The sequence below is a fragment of the Pecten maximus genome, chromosome 9 (assembly GCF_902652985.1).
Source record: "Pecten maximus chromosome 9, xPecMax1.1, whole genome shotgun sequence".
NCBI classification, from domain to species: Eukaryota; Metazoa; Mollusca; class Bivalvia; order Pectinida; family Pectinidae; genus Pecten; species Pecten maximus.
This window is the reverse complement of record NC_047023.1, coordinates 25,169,933-25,191,579: the sequence shown is the minus strand read 5'-3', so window position 1 is coordinate 25,191,579 and position 21,647 is coordinate 25,169,933. Positions and strand designations below refer to the sequence as shown.

Sequence of the window (21,647 nt, the reverse complement as noted above, 5' to 3'; positions counted from 1 at the left end):
ACATCCTCACTACACTACTGTACGGGGTTACTGACATCCTCACTACACTACTGTACGGGGTTACTGACATCCTCACTACACTACTGTACGGGGTTACTGACATCCTCACTACACTACTGTACGGGGTTACTGACATCCTCACTACACTACTGTACGGGGTTACTGACATCCTCACTACACTACTGTACGGGGTTACTGACATCCTGCCATGCTTTTTTTTACAATAGGATACATCTGTGTGTCTTAATTTGATCGGAGGTGACTGAATTTCTGAAATTGTATGTGCAAAAAAAATCATATATGTATAAAACTTGCAAGTAGTGTTGTATAGATGTCCAATAAGTTATCAAACTTAAGGAATACAACTGAATTGAATGGAATTGAAACTGATAGTAGACACCAATAAACTATACTACTAGAGTTGATGTTACGGTGTATCTCATTCGGCGTGATATCTCTGATTCGTTCTATTGTATTATGATACTTTAGTAGTATACGGAGTTCTACATCACTTTTGAATTATATTGTTCTGGGCTAGGGTTAACGTTACAACCGTGTACTTCATATTCAAAACATTGAATAATTGTATTCTACAAATCATTTTAACGTAACCAAAACAATCTTACATCATATGACGACGGTAGTCATGTATGCCACCATAGTGAGTTAAGTATAGCGCTAGAATACATTTATCTTATATAAAATGTCTGATGTATGGGATTGTCTGCTCTTATCGTTTCTGTTGCTTCAAAGCATAAATCAGTGCCCATCAAATCATAAATCAAGCAGTATACGTGTCACGTGACGTGCTGTTTGGTGTTTAATGAATGGATCACAAAACAAAGAAAACTTGACGTTATAAGGGAAATTTTATAATTTACGAGTATAGAAATGCATTCCAATGTTAGAAAATAAGTGTAATATATAGGTGAATATTTAACATTTTGTTTTCGCTATACATATTTGCACATAGCTTACTGAACCCAGACTCCATTTTACATACACTCGAGATCAAAACCAGATGGAAGCGAACAGTGAAGATCTATCATGTTACAACATACCACAACAAGGGTACTCTGTTCAATTTATCAGAAAAAGCAGTCGACTTTTGGAGAAGACTAAAAAAATCATCTTATGGAGTGAAATACCCCCACAGCGCCAAGTACAAATCAGCTGTACAACCGAGCGCGCTACTTCGTTTTGATTTAATATTTAAACGATCTAAAAACCAAGAACGGAAAAATACCATTCATCAGCGTGAAATTACGACAGTGGAAATTCCCCGCGATATGAGTACAGAGAAGGCCATTGATTATGAGGGGAAGACAAATGGCGGGGATGTGACTAATGCGAACAGGTTCCAGGAACATCCTAATCCGTCTCACCACTAAGTGCCACCGACTAAGACAATTAGGAAGATAATGGCTTTACAAGGACAACCACATCAATACTCTTAGGCAGATAATCTTCATTGAAGAATTAAGAAATACATTTCTATTGGACATGGCAGGAAGTAGGATGTCAGAAGTTTCTTCTTTTGAGATAGATAAGTTTAATATATATCTTAATTGTTAAAGTACAAATAAAGCTGTAAATGCATAAATTAAAGAATTGAAGAATATATTGAAGAATTAAGAAATACATTTCCATTGGACATGGCAGGAAGTAGGATGTCAGTAGTTTCTTCTTGTGATAGATATGTTTAATATATATCTTAATGTTAAAGTACAAATAAAGCTGTAAATGCATAAATTTTCTGATTACCATAACAAAACTTTTAAAGCACGGCAAACTCGTAATGACCATAAGTTATTGTATTGCGGTTTTAGATAAATACAGTGGCCGGTAATGCCACCCCCCCCCCCCCCCACCCCCCTCCCCACTACCACCACCACACACACACCTAATTACGATATATATGTCATCATTAAAAGATAAACACAAACATATATATATATATGACGTCATGTTTAAAGATATATTTATATGTTTGAGATATATATTTTTTTAACAGATATCTATTTCTTTTAGAGACGCTTCGAAGAATCCTCTTCATATACACTTCATATGTATGTATTTAACATTTTCATTTAAAGATGCATACAAATCTTTCAAACTATTTCTGTTTTGTGAAAGATGTCCGAGAAATGTTTAAAGATATTAAATAAGGTAAAAGCACATCTCTTCTTCTCTCTATCAAAATTGATATACATATTTCTTTGAAATGGATATTGATTCTTTGAACTACACCTGTATATCTTTATTTTCCTGGATCATTTGGGTTTATAGATATTTCTATATTTATATATATCCTTAATGGTTCTATGGTAATTTAGAGTGACAGTAACTGGACATAATACAATGGTATATTGTCCTCAATGATGTACGGAATCTATAACAATGCTAATTGTAAACGGTTTGTTTCTAACGATTAATCACAATGGTAGAGCAGACATCAGATTAATAACTGATGATATGTTCATTGTGAGTTTTCGTTATACCATACCGAATAACGATATCTGATTGTCTATCCTTCAACTTACAAATAGTATATTTACCGCTGAAATAAATGTTTCTTGGTACTCGGCTCCAATTATGTACCAATTGTCTATCCCTACTAATACAAATTTTATATATGCTGTTAAAATGTTTCTATGATACTATCATCAGTTACGCCCATTGTCAATGCTCTAACTACTGGCTTACATAACAATACAGTTGTTGAAATAGATGTGTTTATGTCCAAACGTATGGGCCACAATACTTCAAGTTAAATAAACGAAACAAGGATAACAAATCAGAATTGTGAAAGTAACTGAAACAAAGTATCGAAGTTCGGATGGCTATCCCAGCGGAGACACCAACTTAAAGTCTTACACCATTATATTGTAACAGCGCGGCCAACACAACGGCTTGGCTAAAGAAGTCAATTCAGATGTCAGCTGACTGTCGGGTTATTATTTGTTTTCCTTTCCTGAAGAAAAACAATATCCTTTTTATTTTGAAATTATTTTCTAAACTGACAATAAACACAAAACCATACAGATATGGTCATATATACTATGGTAAAAGAATAAAACAAAACAACCAACAAAACGGCTTTGCATAACGTCGTTTGAAGATCGTGTAAAGCTTACATTTGGTTAAAAATCAATATTTTTACGCTGCTTAGACAATTCATAACATTAAATGAAATGTGTGATACACTTTCACTGATTTATTGACTCCACACTTTGGTTAACGTCCTGAAGTGACCCAGTTTGTATAGAGTAGCGACCAAACTACCGCATATTGTTCCTCAGGAAGGTCAGCACCCTCTCATATATGTGTAGAAGCGGAATGTACAGTCGCCATAAAATTGCCCTTCAACTTTGAAGCATGGTGTCCGGTTTAGAAAGTGACTAGTTTGAGCATCAGTGAGGGCAGAATAGTTTTCATTTCTCCTACCTATTACAGATCTGATGTCAACTGGGTTAAACGCTTTAGAGAGTGACTGGTTTGAGCATCAGTGACGGCAGAATACAATGTAGTTTTCATTTTCCCTACCTATTAGAGATCTGATGTCAACTGTGTTGAATGCTTTAGAAAGTGACTAGTTAGAGCATCAGTGAGGGCAGAATAGTTTTGATGTCATTGACAACTCCAAATGTAAGGCTGTTGATTCAGAGGCTTCGTTGGAATAAACGAATCCGGGTTGTGGTGATGGCGAAGAATTGGAGAATATGGGCACCTTACTAGCTAAGGGTGGTGGTAGTTTCTCTTCAGTGTTGGCATGGTTACGGCGTAAAGAGGTCGCCTATTCGAGCCCTTGCGCGGGAAAAATGTTTTATTACTCCTTCCTGTTAGATATATACCTACTTCGTAAAGATTATATAAAATGGTATTGTGAAGAGTTCCCTATATATTGGTATACAATTTACAGGTACGAGGGATGATCGAGCCTCGTGTTGAAGGAGGTACTCAATAATGTTCTGTTTAAAGTCCTACTATTCTTTGACTATATACGGCCGTGTACCCATAGACTGGTCTCATTTGGTTAGTTTATATCGACGAGGTAGCACTCTTAAGTAAACAAGCCAATCGGCTTTTGCAAAATGGACGAAATCGGTGAAGGAGCTGTGATCATATATTTGCATAAAAAAGTTCTCCCCCGCCAAAGAAGGCAAAGACTGTTCCATCAGCTGGGAAGGTTATCTCCAAAAGGGGCAAACAATCAATGGCACATACTATGCTTCACTTCTGAGGCAGTTCCGGGAAAATATTAAACTTAAGCGCAGCGAAAAGCTCACTAAAAGTGTGCTATTCCATCAGGACAATGCTCCTGTTCACAAGTCTGTCATTGCCATGGCTGCCATCTACGATTGTGGCTTTAAATTGATTGGGCAACCACCTTTTTCACCTGATCACGCTCCATCAGACTTTCATCTATTTCAAAATCTCAAAAAAACTATTTCAGGCGAAATTCGCTTGGTAGATATGATTATTGGTGATTCATATGACAAGCCAAGTTGTCATTTATTCAAGGAGCAACGTTGATCCAGGATTTTACCAAATTAATTATATAAGATATCTTATACAATTATATAAGATTTCTTATAAACTTTATAAGATATCTTATATACTAAATGAGATATCTTATAAACTTTTCTTTATAAGATATCTTATGAAATATATGATATCTAATAAAATATATAAGATATCTCATAAAAGATATGATATCTTATAAAGAAAATTAAATAAGATTTATACAAGATATCTTATATATTATATGAAATATCTTATATATTATATAAGATATCTTATAAAGGAAATTATATAAGATATCTTATATAAATCGATTATATAAGATATCTTATATAAATCGATTATAAGATATCTTATAAAGAACGAGATTTTAATTTGAGATAATGAACTCTCCCCTACACGATGAAAGAGCCGAGATGAAGCTGAAACTACATAAAATTGTTTAAAACAGATTTATAATTGCCATATATTCATGTTTGCTCGAACACGGCATCTGCACCGTGCGTAGCCGATCGTGATCGCGACAGAGGGTTGATTGTGAATGTTCCACGTGCCTTCAAACAAAACGGAAGTTACCTTACAGAGGGAGCAGTCATTCTCGAACTTTTATGTTTTACCGGTCTCACGAGAATCTCGTTCTTTATAAGATATCTTATATATTATATAAGATATCTTATATCTTTTATGAGATATCTTAATTTTGTATACTTTATAAGATATCTCATAAATACAAGTTTATGAGATATCTTATAAAAGATATAAGATACCTTATATATTATATAATATATCTTATATAATATATAAGATATCTTATATGTTATATAAGATATCTTATAAAGAAAAGTTTATAAGATATCTTATAAAAGATATAAGATATCTTATATATTTTATGAGATATCTTAAATATTATACAAGATATCTTCTAAACTTTAAATAAGATGTCGTATAAACATATAAGATATCTCATAAGCATAAAAGATATCTTATATTTTATATAAGATATCAGATATAATTTGGTAAAACACTGGATCAACATTGCTCCGCGAATAAATGACAACACGGCTTCCCATAGATTCAAGGCAATTTAATAACTATATATAGATGTCTATCCCCGCATGAATATAATACAAATTAGGGTCCGACTACAACAGGTATAAGCTACACGTCATAAACGAAATACTTATTCCTCCGGAACTTCCGGTTTTCCCTGGGATATTCTTTCCGGGTTCCTTACTATAGAAGAAACCATGCCGGATCTAATATTACCATTGCGAGGGTCTTTTGATATGATTCTTAATTGCATTATACTGTATGCCGAGGTTCATTATCCGCCTTTTTATATCCTTTCGGGCACAGCGCCTTTTGTGAAAATAAAAGTAGATTTGAAGAGAAAATCATATGGCAAGACATGAAAGTCGAATGCGATAGAAGTAATTGATCGCAGTGCTTGGCTGCTGCCCCGAGTCCCGAGCTACAAACGCCGTGTAAGGTACCATGATTCTCTCCGTTATCAGAAATCAGTTTATGTAGCCAAATACAAGCTCTTTTATCATGGAAATGAATGGAATCAAAATATCTATTATGTTTGATACCAATATGAGTCTATTACATGGTTAATACAAAATCATACAAATACCCTTCAACTAGTCTTGAATTGGTTATCGATTTAGAATAAATTGTGCAGCATTATGATAATTACAAAAATGGTGAACATCAATTACAACTTTAAACTATGCATGTTGTCATAACCTTCATTAACAATTGTTTGACATTCCGAATGTGCTAAGTCATTAAATTTAATCAGTTTGAACTCGTTCCGTTTCGTCGTATTAAATGATCTTGTATGTATCTTTGACGATGAATACTCATTATATACACTGGACAATACTTGTATACCGCCATGTATCTATACAACATCAACGGAAGATAATCCTCCTCCAGAGTTTTGGAGTGAGTGTAGATAATTTGTTTTGTCCCCCGAGGCGGTGGGAGATGGGCAGGGGGAGATAAATGACTCTTTTTTTTTGTCCCCCGGGGCGGCGAGAGATGGGAAGGGGGTGATGGCTGTTTACTTTTGTCCGTCGGAATCGTGGCTGATGGAAAGGGGTGATAGATGATTAGTTTTGTCCCCGGATGGCGGCTGATGGAAAGGGGTGATAGATGATTAGTTGTGTCCCCTGATGGCGGGTGATGTGAGGAATGATAAGATTTGTCAGCTGGGTCGGTGGGTGATGAGGAGGGGGTGATGGATGATTAGTTTTGACCCCCCGGGTTGGTTGGTGATCGGTAGGGGTAAAGGAAGATTACATTTGTCCCCAGGGATGGTGAGTGATGAGTAGGGGGTAAAGGATAATTAGTTTTTCCCCGGGATGGTGATGAGGACGGGGTAAAGGATTCTTAGATTTGTCCCCCCGGATGGTGAGTGCTGGAGAGAGGATGATGGATGATTAGTTTAGTTCCCGGCCATACCCATGTATCTCTGTGTAGTTGGTATACCACATAACTGTATTCTCTGTAGTTTCTTTCACAGATCAGAAGATTCGATGGTAATTCAACACGCAACGAACTGACCCTCATGACCATGTATAACCACTGTTTAACACGTCACTACTTATTACGACAAAGACCTAGATTGTATAGCTCACTTAACAATCATACACAGACCATGTACCTCCCCAGTGAAAAAAAAACTAATGTCTCCCTTTAGGTCCGAATTCTGCGAAAATCAATTAAGAAGTCAAATAAAAGAGCTGCAAAATCCAGGGTATCGATTCTAAATAACTGCTGCTTCATGAGCTCCAAATGTGCTGTGCCTACACTTGCGAACACTTTTATAACAGTTACACTCTTGGTTATAAGTTATAACAATCATACGTCCTGTATCTAATCCAATAAAATTGTTTTCATTTTTGTGTTTTTGGTTTTATTTTTTGTTACGTATTATGGCAAAGCCACGCGAAAGCTAATGTCAGGACGACGGTATCTGCAAATGATAGCGTCAAACATAGCTAATGTCACATGACGACGGTGTTCACAGATGATGGCGTCAAACACAGCTGTATGTCACATGACGACGGTGTTCACAGATGATGTCATGTGATCACGATGTCTACAGATGATGTGGCCCCCTCAACCGCTAATGTCACATGACGACGGTGTTCACAGATGATGGCGTCCAACACAGCTAATGTCACATGAAGACGGTGTCTACAGATGATGGCGTCCAACACAGCTAATGCCATGTGACCACGATGTCTACAGATGGTGTGGCCCCCTCAACCGCTAATGTCACATGACGACGGTGTTCACAGATGATGGCGTCCAACACAGCTAATGTCACATGAAGACGGTGTCTACAGATGATGGCGTCAAACACAGCTAATGCCATGTGACCACGATGTCTACAGATGATTTGGCCCCCTCAACCGCTAATGTCACATGACGACGGTGTTCACAGATGATGGCGTCCAACACAGCTAATGTCATGTGACCACGATGTCTACAGATGATGTGGCCCCCTCAACCGCTAATGTCATATGATGATGGTATCTATATATTATGGCTTCACACAGCAGCTTATGCCATATGACGATTATGCCTACAGATGATGGGGTCACACACCCGAGGTCATATGACGAGAGCGATGTCTTCAGTGCCCCTCAACTGCAAAGTTCATATTGCGATGGCGAAAAGTGACAGACATTTTCATATGCTCCTAGTTGGAGGAAGCTTGAAGAAACATAATAAGCAAGGGTACTGGCAAAGGTATTTACATGTATATATTTAATTGAATTGATAAATCATTGTATCGACTTAAGGTTATAGTTGTTTTATTGAGTTTTGAAAACCAGACGAATTGCGGCTCGTATGAACATTTAGGAGCAAAAGTTGATGTACTGTAGAAACTGTCAGTTTATCACCAGGTCGCAATGGTGTAGAACACAAACTTTAAGTTAATTATGTTTAATCATAGATATTTATACCATGGGTAAAATTGTAACAGTATCAGAGCTAATCAAAACATAACACAAACACACAGACAAGAGCACTTTCGAGTTGAGAGTTATCTACCTAACTTGGTCTGCTATGTGATCATTGACGCGATTCCTGTTATAGGCCTAACGAACTGACACATTTAGTGTTAATAAACGGCGGTGCCATATTGTACCAGACAGTCTAACATGAGGTAGCTTTCTAAAATAATGATATACAAGAGTAAAGTTGAGAGAGCCTCAGATAACGGGCCTGGTCAATAGATGGCGAGCTCTCGGAACATCGTCTCCTGTTTATAGCGATACGGCTTTATAGAGACCACGACTACATCGCGCCCTGTCTATAGCAACCATAATTATACATCGTCAACTGTCTGAAGCGACCACGACTACATCGTCCCCTTGCTTATAGCGACCGCAACTACATCGCCCTGTCTATAACGACCGCGACTACATCGTCCTGCCTATAACGACCATTACCTTTCACCTTCTTCTGTCAGTAGCTCTGTCAGGACCCCCCCCCCCCCCCCCCCCCCCCCCCCCCCTTTTTCGGATGAGGAAAATTTTGATATAATCATTTCATTCTGGCCCCCAGACCCCTAACCAAAACAAAAATCGCTCGCATTACCACTAAATTACTGCCCCCCCCCCCCCCCCCCCCCCCCCCCCCCCTCCCCCCACCCCCTTTCAAATTCCTGGATCCGCGCCTGACACCCATGTGATAAAGGGTATCGTGTGTCTTCGGGGTCAAAGACATTGTTGAAGGAGGGAGGAATGTAGCGGTACTAAACTGGGTTAAACGATGGTGGCCAGGCAACTCAAATGGTACATGTAAGAGCCTCCGTGTAGAGTTCGGAGGCCCGAGTTCGAGTCCAGGTATGGTCGTTGTATTTTGTGTTACACTTATATTGCCACAAGATTGAAATAGAAAATGAAAGTACCAGGAAAATACATTAATTCACATTAGTATGCGACTGATAATCTACACTGTTGACAGCTATAGGCTTACGTCATTAAGTAATGGTCAATACTGGTAGTATCGATAAGCCCTCGTGTACAGCGTCAAGTGACAATTAGTTACGTTATGAAAGGCCTGGAGCTGGCAGCATCAACATGGCTTTCTCGTTAGGAAGTCGTTAATACACAATAACTGCACATCACATTAGTGTTTAGGTGGTAACAGATCTGCATCTGTGCCTCAATGGAAAGTGTCATTCAAAGGTCAGACGAAGACAGCCTGAATACAGTTCCGTCAGTAATAGAAATATGATGTCGCGGTCATAGAAGTTAAGCTACTGCCTTCAAACATTACACCTTTTTATGAATCTATATATATAAACACATTTCGTTTTACAAGCACAGTCGATATGTATGCTATTTCGGATAGAGCTTTGTACGAGGGTATAGTTTTAGCCTTGGAAGCCAGGACAAGTATGTCCACTAGTCCTATAATATCAGACTTCGAGGGTTCATATCGTGATTTTTTTACGTTTAGTATCGGATATTTACATTTTTGTTATTTGTCGAACCTCGAACATTCGAACCTCGAACATTCGAGGTTCCACAAATAACAAAAATGTAAATATCCGATAATAAACGTAAACAATCACGATATGAACCCTCGAAGTCTTATATCATAGGACATGTATGTCCATCGCTGTCAGTAATGATGATTTTGTATTGATGATCATGGTGACATATTAGCAAAGCCTCTGTTCTGACGTAAACTTCGTCGGGTAGAATCTCCACCAATGTCACATACTCACATGTACATATAATATGAGCTATCAAATAAATACATTTAATGTATACAGTCTGTACGTGTATCTTACTAAATGGCCTCCCGTAAGAAACAAACAAAAACATCCACAACAAGCTCGATAATGAAATTGTATATGGCTTCACTTGAATATAACGTGCGTTTTATGCCAGAAAGATACAGCGCCTTCTTTTGTTCTTAATGGGTGATACTGCCGTGAAACAAAAAAAGGGCTTTAATTCGTCTGTATGATCAAGCGATCACAACCGATAAGTTCCGAACAGGAGAGAGTTCCGGCTGTAATAGGAACCTCATATTAACTACTTACAGCTGTTTTTAAAAAAATCACCAAAAATATGCGACAGACATTTGAAATCAATGTTTTAAACCACAAACCGAAGACAGATCAGATCAAATAGAAAGTTCCAATATGAAAATCTACAAGAAGCCATCACCGTAAAATGACTCTGGCTTTGTTGGGGGGAAAGAGAAACAACCGAACAAAACAGGTTTTTCAACTTTATAAACTTGGCCGTTGATTAACACATGACTCTCATTTCTTTCGGTCTAATTCTCATTCTCATCGCATTTGGTCAAAGAGGGTCGGTATTTTACCAAACTAATTTCTCCTCTCCCTCTTTCTTATTGAGACTAATTCATTTTTTACAACTTTCTCTCTCATCTCCTTTGGCCAAACATAGACTAATGCATTTTAACATTACTGTAACATCCTCTCTAGATCTAATATAGAAAAATACGTTTTGATTGTACTCACCTCTCCTCTCCTTCGGCCACCTGAAGGATCCTGGAGGCGAAAAAACATTGCATAGAGCATACTAGTAGACAGCTTACACAAAGCACCAGCACAAATGTGCAGAAAGCGGTGGCTACTTCCAAGACATCGTCGAAATCCTTCAGGGTCGACAACAGTGTCCCATTCCTGGGTGGCTGTTCGTCTCGGCGGGTCTCTGATATATAGTAGAGTATCTGTACCGAAACAGCACTTTGTACCACCGACACGATACACAGAAGGCCCAAACCAATTATACTGCTTTGAACAGAGTTTGTGCTCTTTTTCCGTTCCTGGACCATAGAGTGTTCGTCATCGCTCAAGCGCTCCTGGGACTGCGATAACGTCGTGCTTCTTTTGGACACGAAGCTTGAAGGACGACTGAGATTGCCGTTCGTGGCATGTAAAGAGGTTGCTATCCTTTGAATAGCGTCCGTTGAGGACAATCTCTCTTCCTCCTTGTTTTGGAGAACAACCTCCAGCAAATCTCTGTTTCTATTGTTTTCCGAACGATTCAAATCCTGCATTGTATGACAATCCGGCGGTGGCGTACAGTAAGCACATTCTACATCCTGTCGTCTGCTTATCAGCGTTCTTAGAAATGGCGTCAGTGTTGATTAAAAATTGCTGAGAAGTGGTCGCACTGGGGTTCAACATTTTCCAACAGACCAGCTTGAGTTGATATTTTACTCCGCTTTGCTGAAGTTATTCGCTGGTAAGATGGTTTCTGAAATATATGAGAAGGGAATTATCATCAATCCATTTTAGTTTGTATCACAGATCCAGCGCGTGGCCGTTGTACCTTGTCGGCAGTGCTGGCATATATTGATCCAACTGAAGCAGAGACGACATAAGCAATGCCATGCTCCCCATCTCCGTCACACTGAAACAGAAAGAACGAGAGGGAAATGTTTGTCCCCATAAAAGCTAATCATATTGATAGAATACGATTAATCGAGTGTAATATGGCTTTTCATTCCCTTATTTAACGAACGCCGCATGCGCCATTTCCAGCCGCGGCGATATTGGTTTCCCTAAAGGTACATTGACAGTAGTCATCTCAGGTTACAGCCAGCTGGAGAACTCGCTATTAATGGTTACCAACACAGCTAGTTTTTATTATAAGATTTAATCCAGTATATTAAATACGAGGTTCTCCAAATTATTGTAACAAACAGAAGGTTTATCACTGCTATTATAGTTTTGTGTATGTGAACACGTCATGATTAACCACTGGCGTTATATCGGTGTACACGTCATGATTAACCACTGGCGTTACATGTGTGTACACGTCATAATCAACCACTGGCGTTATATGTGTACACGTCATAATCAACCACGTCATAATCAACCACTGGCGTTATATGTGTACACGTCATAATCAACCACTGGCATTATATCTGTGTACACGTCATAATCAACCACTGGCGTTATATCTGTGTACACGTCATAATCAACCACTGGCGTTATATCTGTGTACACGTCATTATTAACGACTGGCGTTATGTTCTTGTTTACGTCATGCTAGTGTGTGTAAAAAAACATTTAAAAAAAAAGATACCCCTGACTTGTTTGAATAAGAATAGCCAAGCTAACCGTGGGGAATATTACCTGTAGCCGCGGGGACAGTCATTTGCTCTTGTGGTCTACCTTTTCTGCTTTTCTGGAATTTGAGCTAAATACTATGATGGTACACTCTCAAGTGGGATATGTTTTTTAATCTGCCTGGAAATGTCATGTTGAGTAAACTTAATGTAACACATCTATACCAAGACTATTGCCATAGCTGTTTCTATGACCTATCTTTGTAACGGGTTTTACTTTAGGTAAGGCACTTATTTTGATTTATTCTATTTCCAAGTGTGATAAGAATTTGACTTGATTTCGCTTTGAGAACGCGAAATTGCCTGATTTTGACTTATATTTTCATGACAGATTTTGACGATGAAGAAAAATCCGCTTCAGAACGCCTTGTGTATCTTATATTCCTGGTATTTTTTAAGGGGTCCCATCGTTTTACCGATTCTGAATGTTTTTATAATTCTCATTGATAATAGAATGACAAGGTATCACAGCAACTGTTTTACTCAACAAGATAATGATATTGGGACCAGGCGATGACAAATTATGACTTATATATCTAACGTAAAGATGGCTGCCTATGATCACTTTATCACGTTATCGCCTTCTGAAATCCAAATCAGATTCAGCCCACACCCTCAATACCAGCTAATTAGGAATTGAATTCCATCAAGAATACAGCCAACAGGTCGTGATAAATAGCTCAGATACGACCTGGTTCACACGCCTGTGTGTGTATCACGGACACCTACAAGTACAACCAGATCAGAATCATGGGTACTTTTTAAGTGGACGCTTTTTAATATCACACCGGCACAAATAGTATTTGTTCAATCGGATTAAAACAACTTCGATTGTTTGTAAAAGTTGAAATTAGAATAACTGAACATTGCAATCTCAATGAAGCGCATGATGCTGAATTTGGCTTTGTAGCGCTCCATTGATGAATTTGGCTTTGTAGCGCTCGTTTGATGAATTTGGCTCTGTAGCGCTCCATTGATGAATTTGGCTTTGTAGCGCTCCATATTGCTGTAGCTATTGATGAGTTTGGCCCTGTAACGCTTCATTGAGTGTTTATGAGCATTTCCCCCATTGGTATTCAAATTGTTTATGATATGGATGACCACTGATAGGAGATTAATACGTATATTAAAACATTTCAATTTTACTTTTTATGACGCATTTCAGTGGTACAGAGTTAAAAAAGATGGTGGCTTTACCTGAAAAGAGTATTTATTTTTGCCTTTTTATTTTAAATATATCCATTGAATTTGTTTTTTGTTCATTTTATTGGTTTAATGTCCCATCATCAGCTAAGGTCACTTAAGGACAATATTACCTGTGCGCGAGATGCGTGCGTGCATGCTAGTACATGTGCGTGTGTGTGTGTGTGTTTTGGGGGGGCTGCGGAACTGATTCCGAATTTATAGTGCTACCTCACTGAAGCATATTCCGGAGACACCCAGCAGGACACCCCATCCGGTCACATTACACTGACAACGGGCGAGACAGACGTCTCACTCACAAAAATGCTGAGCAGTAAGCAAAGGTAGCAACAATTATTTTATAGACTCCGGTATGTCTCGGCAATCAGACAGAACCGAAAGCCTTCCTCACAGGGGCAAACTCTCCACTTAAGGTCAAAAGTGAGGCAGTGTCAAGGGAGACATTAGGAAGAAGAAAGTAGCTAAAAAGGAAAGAAAGGATTGAGATCTCGAATATGGTCGCCTCTCAAAACCATGCAATGGTGATTTCCATCTGGTCACACTGCTAAAACTTTATTCATTTATTTATTTATTATTTTAGGCTTTCATATCGCCTTTGTTCTCCGGCAACTTTTGGAGTGATATCAGGTTAGGGACCCTGGGTTAACCCCTCTTCCTTCATCGAACCTCTCGTTTGAGGGATGCCTGGACTGCGACCCTGGGTCCACCCCTCTTCCAGCACTTCCAGCATAGAACCCCTCTATCAGGAGGTCTCTTACACTTATTTCACTCGCTCATTTTCACTGCTAAGCCTTGTTACACTGCAGCCAAATATACCTCTCTTCCAAAAGTCAGACAAACGTCACAGGATCAATAATCGATTTCTGCTAAAAATAACATTTTGTTAAATTTCTCCAAACAAAGTCTTGGTCCGGCTGGTTACGATCTAAGAATTCTCTTGGGAATAAAATTAATTTGCGGCTGTAGCATTTACCCTGTAATGGATAGGTCTTGTATTAGTTGTATGTAGTAATATATAGCCTTACACCAGACAGGACATTAGGACATACGACACATATACGACGACAAAGCACTATTAAAACATAATATATATATATATATATATATAAATCATGATTTATTCCAAATAGTGTTATAGATCTATAACACCCATTGATATCGCTGATAAACTTAACGAATCCCGTTATAGAGAAATATGTCTCGGAATAGGTCACCTTTGGAATCGAATTTATCCCGTTATATTGAAGACTAATTTGATGAGTAGTGTTCACTCATTTTCATGTGAATATTAGTTTTGTTATCAATGTATTTCATACCCGATTCATATTGAATTTACTAAAACTCGATTGACATTCTTCAAAATCATTTCGAGCTGGTTTAATAAATCAATTTTGACATTTTATAGAACATAATGACTCTCCGTGAAATGTACACGTGAAATGAACAGGTGAAATGTACACGTGAAATGTACACGTGAAATGAACAGGTGAAATGTACACGTGAAATGTACACGTGAAATGAACAGGTGAAATTTACACGTGAAATGAACAGGTGAAATGTATACGTGAAATGAACAGGTGAAATGTACACGTGAAATGAACAGGTGAAATGTACACGTGAAATGTACACGTGGAATAAACGGGTTATCCAAACAACACTCGTACCGATTGTTCATGTATAGCCCTGTAATGCTAGTTTTCGGACATAATCGAGGATATTCGCGGTTTTGAATAATAGTCGAGTATCCCCACAAGCATTAAGTTTGAAATTACTTCCACCGAGTCTGTCGTCATCAATAACGGACTGGCCTGAAAGATCGCTACAGTTTGTGTCAGATCGCGCGCCATCGAGTTATACAAATGTGCAATTGACATCGAAATGAACACGCCTTTTCCCCGCATTTACCACGTAGATGTCACTAAGTCAGCGATATATGCGCTCATACTCCAATAACAACAAACATGCATTTTATGATAAGAGCACCCCAAGTTGTTTAGGGAGAAGTGAGTCTGTCAATGGATGTTAAATAATGTACATATTTAAATTAAGTTCCCCTTTTTTGCACGTGAGTATCTATATGTCAGAATGGCTGTAATTCGCCCGACGCTCTGACGACTATTTCTAGAGAATTTTTAAGATGGAGTGTTTGAAGTCGCGTGCCAGCGGAACCTCCAAGCCAAGTCTGCGAGTGTATTTCCCACATTCACGTGTTTGAATACGAGCCTTGCTATGATGATGGAGTGAGTGCTGCTAACTCTTGTCACGGAAAAGTTCGGATGGTAAGGGAAACTATAATGGTGATCGTTATAGATGGACGACATGGAACTTTTAAAGTACAGAAGATAAAAGAAAATTAGTTCCAAAAAATATTTGGATATCAAAATATGAATATCAGTTTCAATATCAATCTGAAAACCTTATTTATTGTTTGGATATTATTTGTTACCGAAAAAACGAATCCAGAGAGTATATTCGGACTACGAATTGTATAGGTACGAGAGTTCACAATGTATGGTGACTGATAACAGCCATCTCGTGTTGTCGTGATGTCGCGTTGTCGCGGTCTGAAAACGCAACAAGACGACATTTTACCTACTAAATCTCGGATTGTCACACTTTCTGTTGACTTCTGTTCTGTTGATATATAATTTACGTAGCTTACGGAGTGTTTACAACGAAAAAAAAATCAACATAAGTTTATAGCTGTAAATAAATGTGAAATATATCACCGTTATTCCAATGCCTCCACTGGGGATCGAACCAAGGGCATTTTACTTACTCGACCAAAGTTCTACCAAGTGAGCTAAAGAAAGTGACATGTTTTTCAAAGGATGGAAAACTCTTCCATGGAAAAACTCATCCTGCGTGGTAACGGCAACGCATTCTGAAGGCAAGCTAAATATCCCAACGGAGGTATGTTTTATTTCAATGCCTACACGAGGGATCGAACCAGGGACCTCTAGTTTACTATAGTAATTCTCTATCGAATGAGCAAACAAGGGAATATATGCCAATTATATAGCAGGCGTGTAAACACGTGTATCTGTTGATATGACAACACATCAGAAATCGATCTATGATATATACAGATGTACCTTTATAATAACGCCCCGTGTGTCATAGATATTACGTCAATCCTTGTGTTACTCCAAAATATACATCACCTAAACTTTCGAGCGTTCATCGTTACGGATAGTTGGTTGTTAGGACTAGGTTGGTTGTAAGGTAATAGTATCCCCGGTATGTGTTTTTGATAATGAATGTTTGAGTATATCGTCTGTCGCTCATCCATTAAATTGTATTTATATTCTATGCAATGAAATGTCGGAATTTCGACAGTTAATTAGATATATTTAAATAGGGTATGTAATCTGAATGAAGAGAAAACAATTTTTTAATCCCAAGAGGCCGAAATATTGAAATGCTAAGACTTACCAATGATCCTGGGTAAGACTGGTACATAGCACAGGTTTGCCAGCTATTAGTACTACGTACGGCCCACACGGCGACCTCAAGCTCATGTATCACAGACAATGTTTCCTTTCTGCCTGCTTTCACAGTCTCAGTTTTTCTCTATGCATTACATTACCATAACTTGTCGCCATTGACGACAAGGCAGGCGTTTTCAGATTCTTCGCAATATTTCCAACACTTGTATAAAGATATTGAAATTGAAATATTACAAAGCCAAAACGGTACATATAGGATTTCCGCCTCGTGTTTCATTCATTAAGTTTTTAACGCAATAGCTCTGTTTGATAACGTAAAACGATAGCCAGATGTCGCGAGGAGTCGGCTATGAAACTACCTGATTATTAATACGGTTTTCATGATGATTCGATTGTTGCAAACATGAAAAAGAGGAAATTAATTTCCATAAACCAAATTTAAACACAACGCCGAGAATCATACCCGTAGATACATCTTTACCAGATTATAGATTTTGTTTTGTTTCGTTACGTTTCCTCCATCACCATAATAAACCAACAACATTTTCAAGGCAGTATCATCTTTACATTCTGATATAATGAACAAGTAGAGCTGCCATGTCAATATGCCGTTCGACATGATATTCTGATATAATGAACAAGTAGAGCTGCCATGTCAATATGCCGTTCGACATGACATTCTGATATAATGAACAAGTAGAGCTGCCATGTCAATATGCCGCCCAACACGACATTCTGATATAATGGACAAGAAGAGATGTCATGGCAATGTGTCGCTCGACGTGATATTACCAGTACTACCACAAACACATACTACCACGAGGTTGACTTATACCACAGCCTCACTACCACAAACACATACTACCACGAGGTTACTCACATACTACCACGGGGTTGACTTATACCACAGCCTCACTACCACAAACACATACTACCACGGGGTTACTCACATACTACCACGGGGTTGACTTATACCACAGCCTTACTACCACAAATACCATAGCCTCACTACCACAAACACATACTACCACGGGATTACTCACATACTACCACGGGGTTGACTTATACCACAGCCTTACTACCACAAAAACATACTACTACGGGGTTGACTTATACCACAGCCTCACTACCACAAACACATACTACCACTGGGTTGACTTATACCACAGCCTTACTACCACAAACACACACTACCACGGGGTTGACTTATACCACAGCCTTACTACCACAAACACACACTACCACGGGGTTGACTTATACCACAGCCTTACTACCACAAATACATACTACCACGGGGTTGACTTATACCACAGCATTACTACCACAAACACATACTACCACTGGGTTGACTTATACCACAGCCTTACTACCACAAACACATACTACCACGGGGTTGACTTATACCACAGCCTTACTACCACAAACACACACTACCACGGGGTTGACTTATACCAAAGCCTTACTACCACAAACACACCCTACCACGGGGTTGACTTATACCACAGCCTTACTACCACAAACACACACTACCACGGGGTTGACTTATACCAAAGCCTTACTACCACGAACACATACTACCACGAGGTTGACTTATACCAAAGCCTTACTACCACGAACACATACTTCCACGGGATTGACTTATACCACAACCTCACTACCACAAACACATATTACCACGGGGTTGACTTATACGACAACCTCACTACCACAAACACATACTACCACGGGGTTGACTTATACCACAGCCTGACTACCACAAACACATACTACCACGGGGTTGACTTATACCACAGCCTTACTACCACAAACACATACTACCACTGGGTTGACTTATACCACAGCCTTACTACCACAAACACATACTACCACGGGGTTGACTTATACCACAGCCTTACTACCACAAACACACACTACCACGGGGTTGACTTATACCACAGCCTCACTACCACAAACATATACTACCACGGGGTTACTCACATACTACCACGGGGTTGACTTATACCATAGCCTTACTGTCACCAACATATACTACCACGGGGTTGACTTATACCACAGCCTCACTACCACAAACATATACTACCACGGGGTTACTCACATACTACCACGGGGTTGACTTATACCACAGCCTCACTACCACAAACACATACTACCACGGGGTTGACTTATACCACAGCCTTACTACCACAAACACACACTACCACGGGGTTGACTTATACCACAGCCTGACTACCACAAACACATACTACCACGGGGTTGACTTATACCATAGCCTCACTACCACAAACACATACTACCACGGGGTTGACTTATACCATAGCCTTACTGCCACCAACATTTAATACCACGAGGTTGACTTTTACTTACCACACCTTTTCGTCATATATAAGTACATGTACATAGAATGAGATATAATGACATCCATATCGGTCGATCTTTGGCCGGGTATACTGCGGTAAGCAAATCACATTTTCATGCAATAAAGTATGCTGTTTTCCGGTGTTCGCAATAAATCCGACTCATGACATTAAAATATTTTTTACAACCGATGTGGTGAGGATAATTGTCCATGCACAGCGTCAACAATGATGAGTCGGTTTGTCTGTCATCGTGACAGGGGATGTGCTATGAGATTGGCAGGGTTCTGCCTTGGATACTCATATTTGATGGTTTAGAAGCTAGTACGCGGATTATAGACGGAGAGGTTCAACAAGAAACATCAAAATATACATGAATACGTCAGATAGGGATTCCCGTTTTTTACGATAACTGTGGATAGACACGAAGTAATAATAAAAAGACACGATTTTACGAGCGACACATAATTACTATTTACAATTTATTTGTTATCTGTTGCTGAACAGGAAGTTAATATTTTGTATATTGTTCTTTTTTTTTTTTTTTACATGTCTCTGTTGATTTCAACACTCAAGGGAGTCTTCCCAATGTAACGATATCCGTAATAGATATCGGCTTCTAGTGGTTAATAACAGTGTTTCGAGAACAAGTTTCATGTCTGCCGCCTTCATGATATGGGAAATGTTCTAATGACTTATGTATTATAAGGTTCGACGTGCTTACCGCTCGATAAGATGTGCAGTGGTTCCTACACCACTGCCCTGGTGCTATTTTTGAGAACGGGACATTACTTAGATATGACTGACATTAACATTTATAGAGGGTTATTATTCAGAAGACGCTCAACCCTCTTTAACGTATGGTCGTATTCTCTTCATGTCTTTTCAAGTGTGTTCCATATTTTCTTTTGTTCATTTTGAGTTAGAATGACAGTTTTGTTCACGTGACCGTGTTCATGCGTAGAGTGTTGTCCTTTCATCAATAACTGTTCCGTTGTTTTATTTCAGCAATGATCAAGCCAGGGAAAACAAAGCGGAACGAGGCAAATATGAAACATGGAGGTTGAGGATTTGATAACCTACGTCATATGGCCACTTGGCAAAATTGACATTACACTCCTATACTGTATGACGTATTTTCTCAACCCGATATGATACAGGTTTGCCGAAAAAGTGTTGTGAGTTCATTTTCTCAACAGCCGACCTCAAAAGAGAACTTCTTGTAGCTGTCTTTTCACATCGGCCAATAGATATATTTTACATAGGCAACACTTTTCAACTACGGGAGATGTACATAAAATATAAAACAAATATTTTAGTTATTATGGCACACTTTCTTTTTATATAACATGTGAATGTATCACTGTTTTATTTTACATGTGAATGCATCACATGTTTTATTCTACATGTGAATGTATCACATTTTTATTCTACATGTGAATGTATCACATGTTTATTCTACATGTGAATACATGTACATCAGTTATATTTTAAACGTGGATACATCACAGTTTTATTTTACATGTGAATACATCAGTTTTATTTTAAATGTGAATACATCACAGTTTTATTTTACATGTGAATACATCAGTTTTATTTTAAATGTGAATACATCACAGTTTTATTTTACATGTGAATACATCACAGTTTTATTTTACATGTGAATACATCACAGTTTTATTTTAAATGTGAATACATCACAGTTTTATTTTACATGTGAATACATCACAGTTTTATTTTACATGTGAATACATCAGTTTTATTTTAAATGTGAAAACATCACAGTTTTATTTTAAATGTAAATCATCAGTTTTATTTTAAATGTGAATACATCACAGTTTTTTTTACATGTGAATGCATCACAGTTTCATTCTAAATGTAAATACATCAGTTTCGTTCTAAATGTGAATAATTTAATATTGTATGAAACACGCATTTTCATTGGCTGAAATAATTTTGTTATACCTCCATA

At 38.3% G+C, this 21,647-nt stretch overlaps 1 protein-coding gene across 1 annotated transcript in view; it reads right to left on the bottom strand.

Moving 5' to 3' along the window:
• The window catches only part of LOC117334528, a 35,421-nt gene that overhangs the window by 8,082 nt on the left and 5,692 nt on the right, over nucleotides 1–21,647 (bottom strand). Inside the window, exon 2 of the mRNA XM_033894211.1 lies at nucleotides 11,051–11,792. Within this exon, the coding sequence (XP_033750102.1) occupies nucleotides 11,051–11,592 (542 nt within the window). The 5' untranslated portion in view covers nucleotides 11,593–11,792. The remainder of the gene's footprint in view (nucleotides 1–11,050; nucleotides 11,793–21,647) is intronic.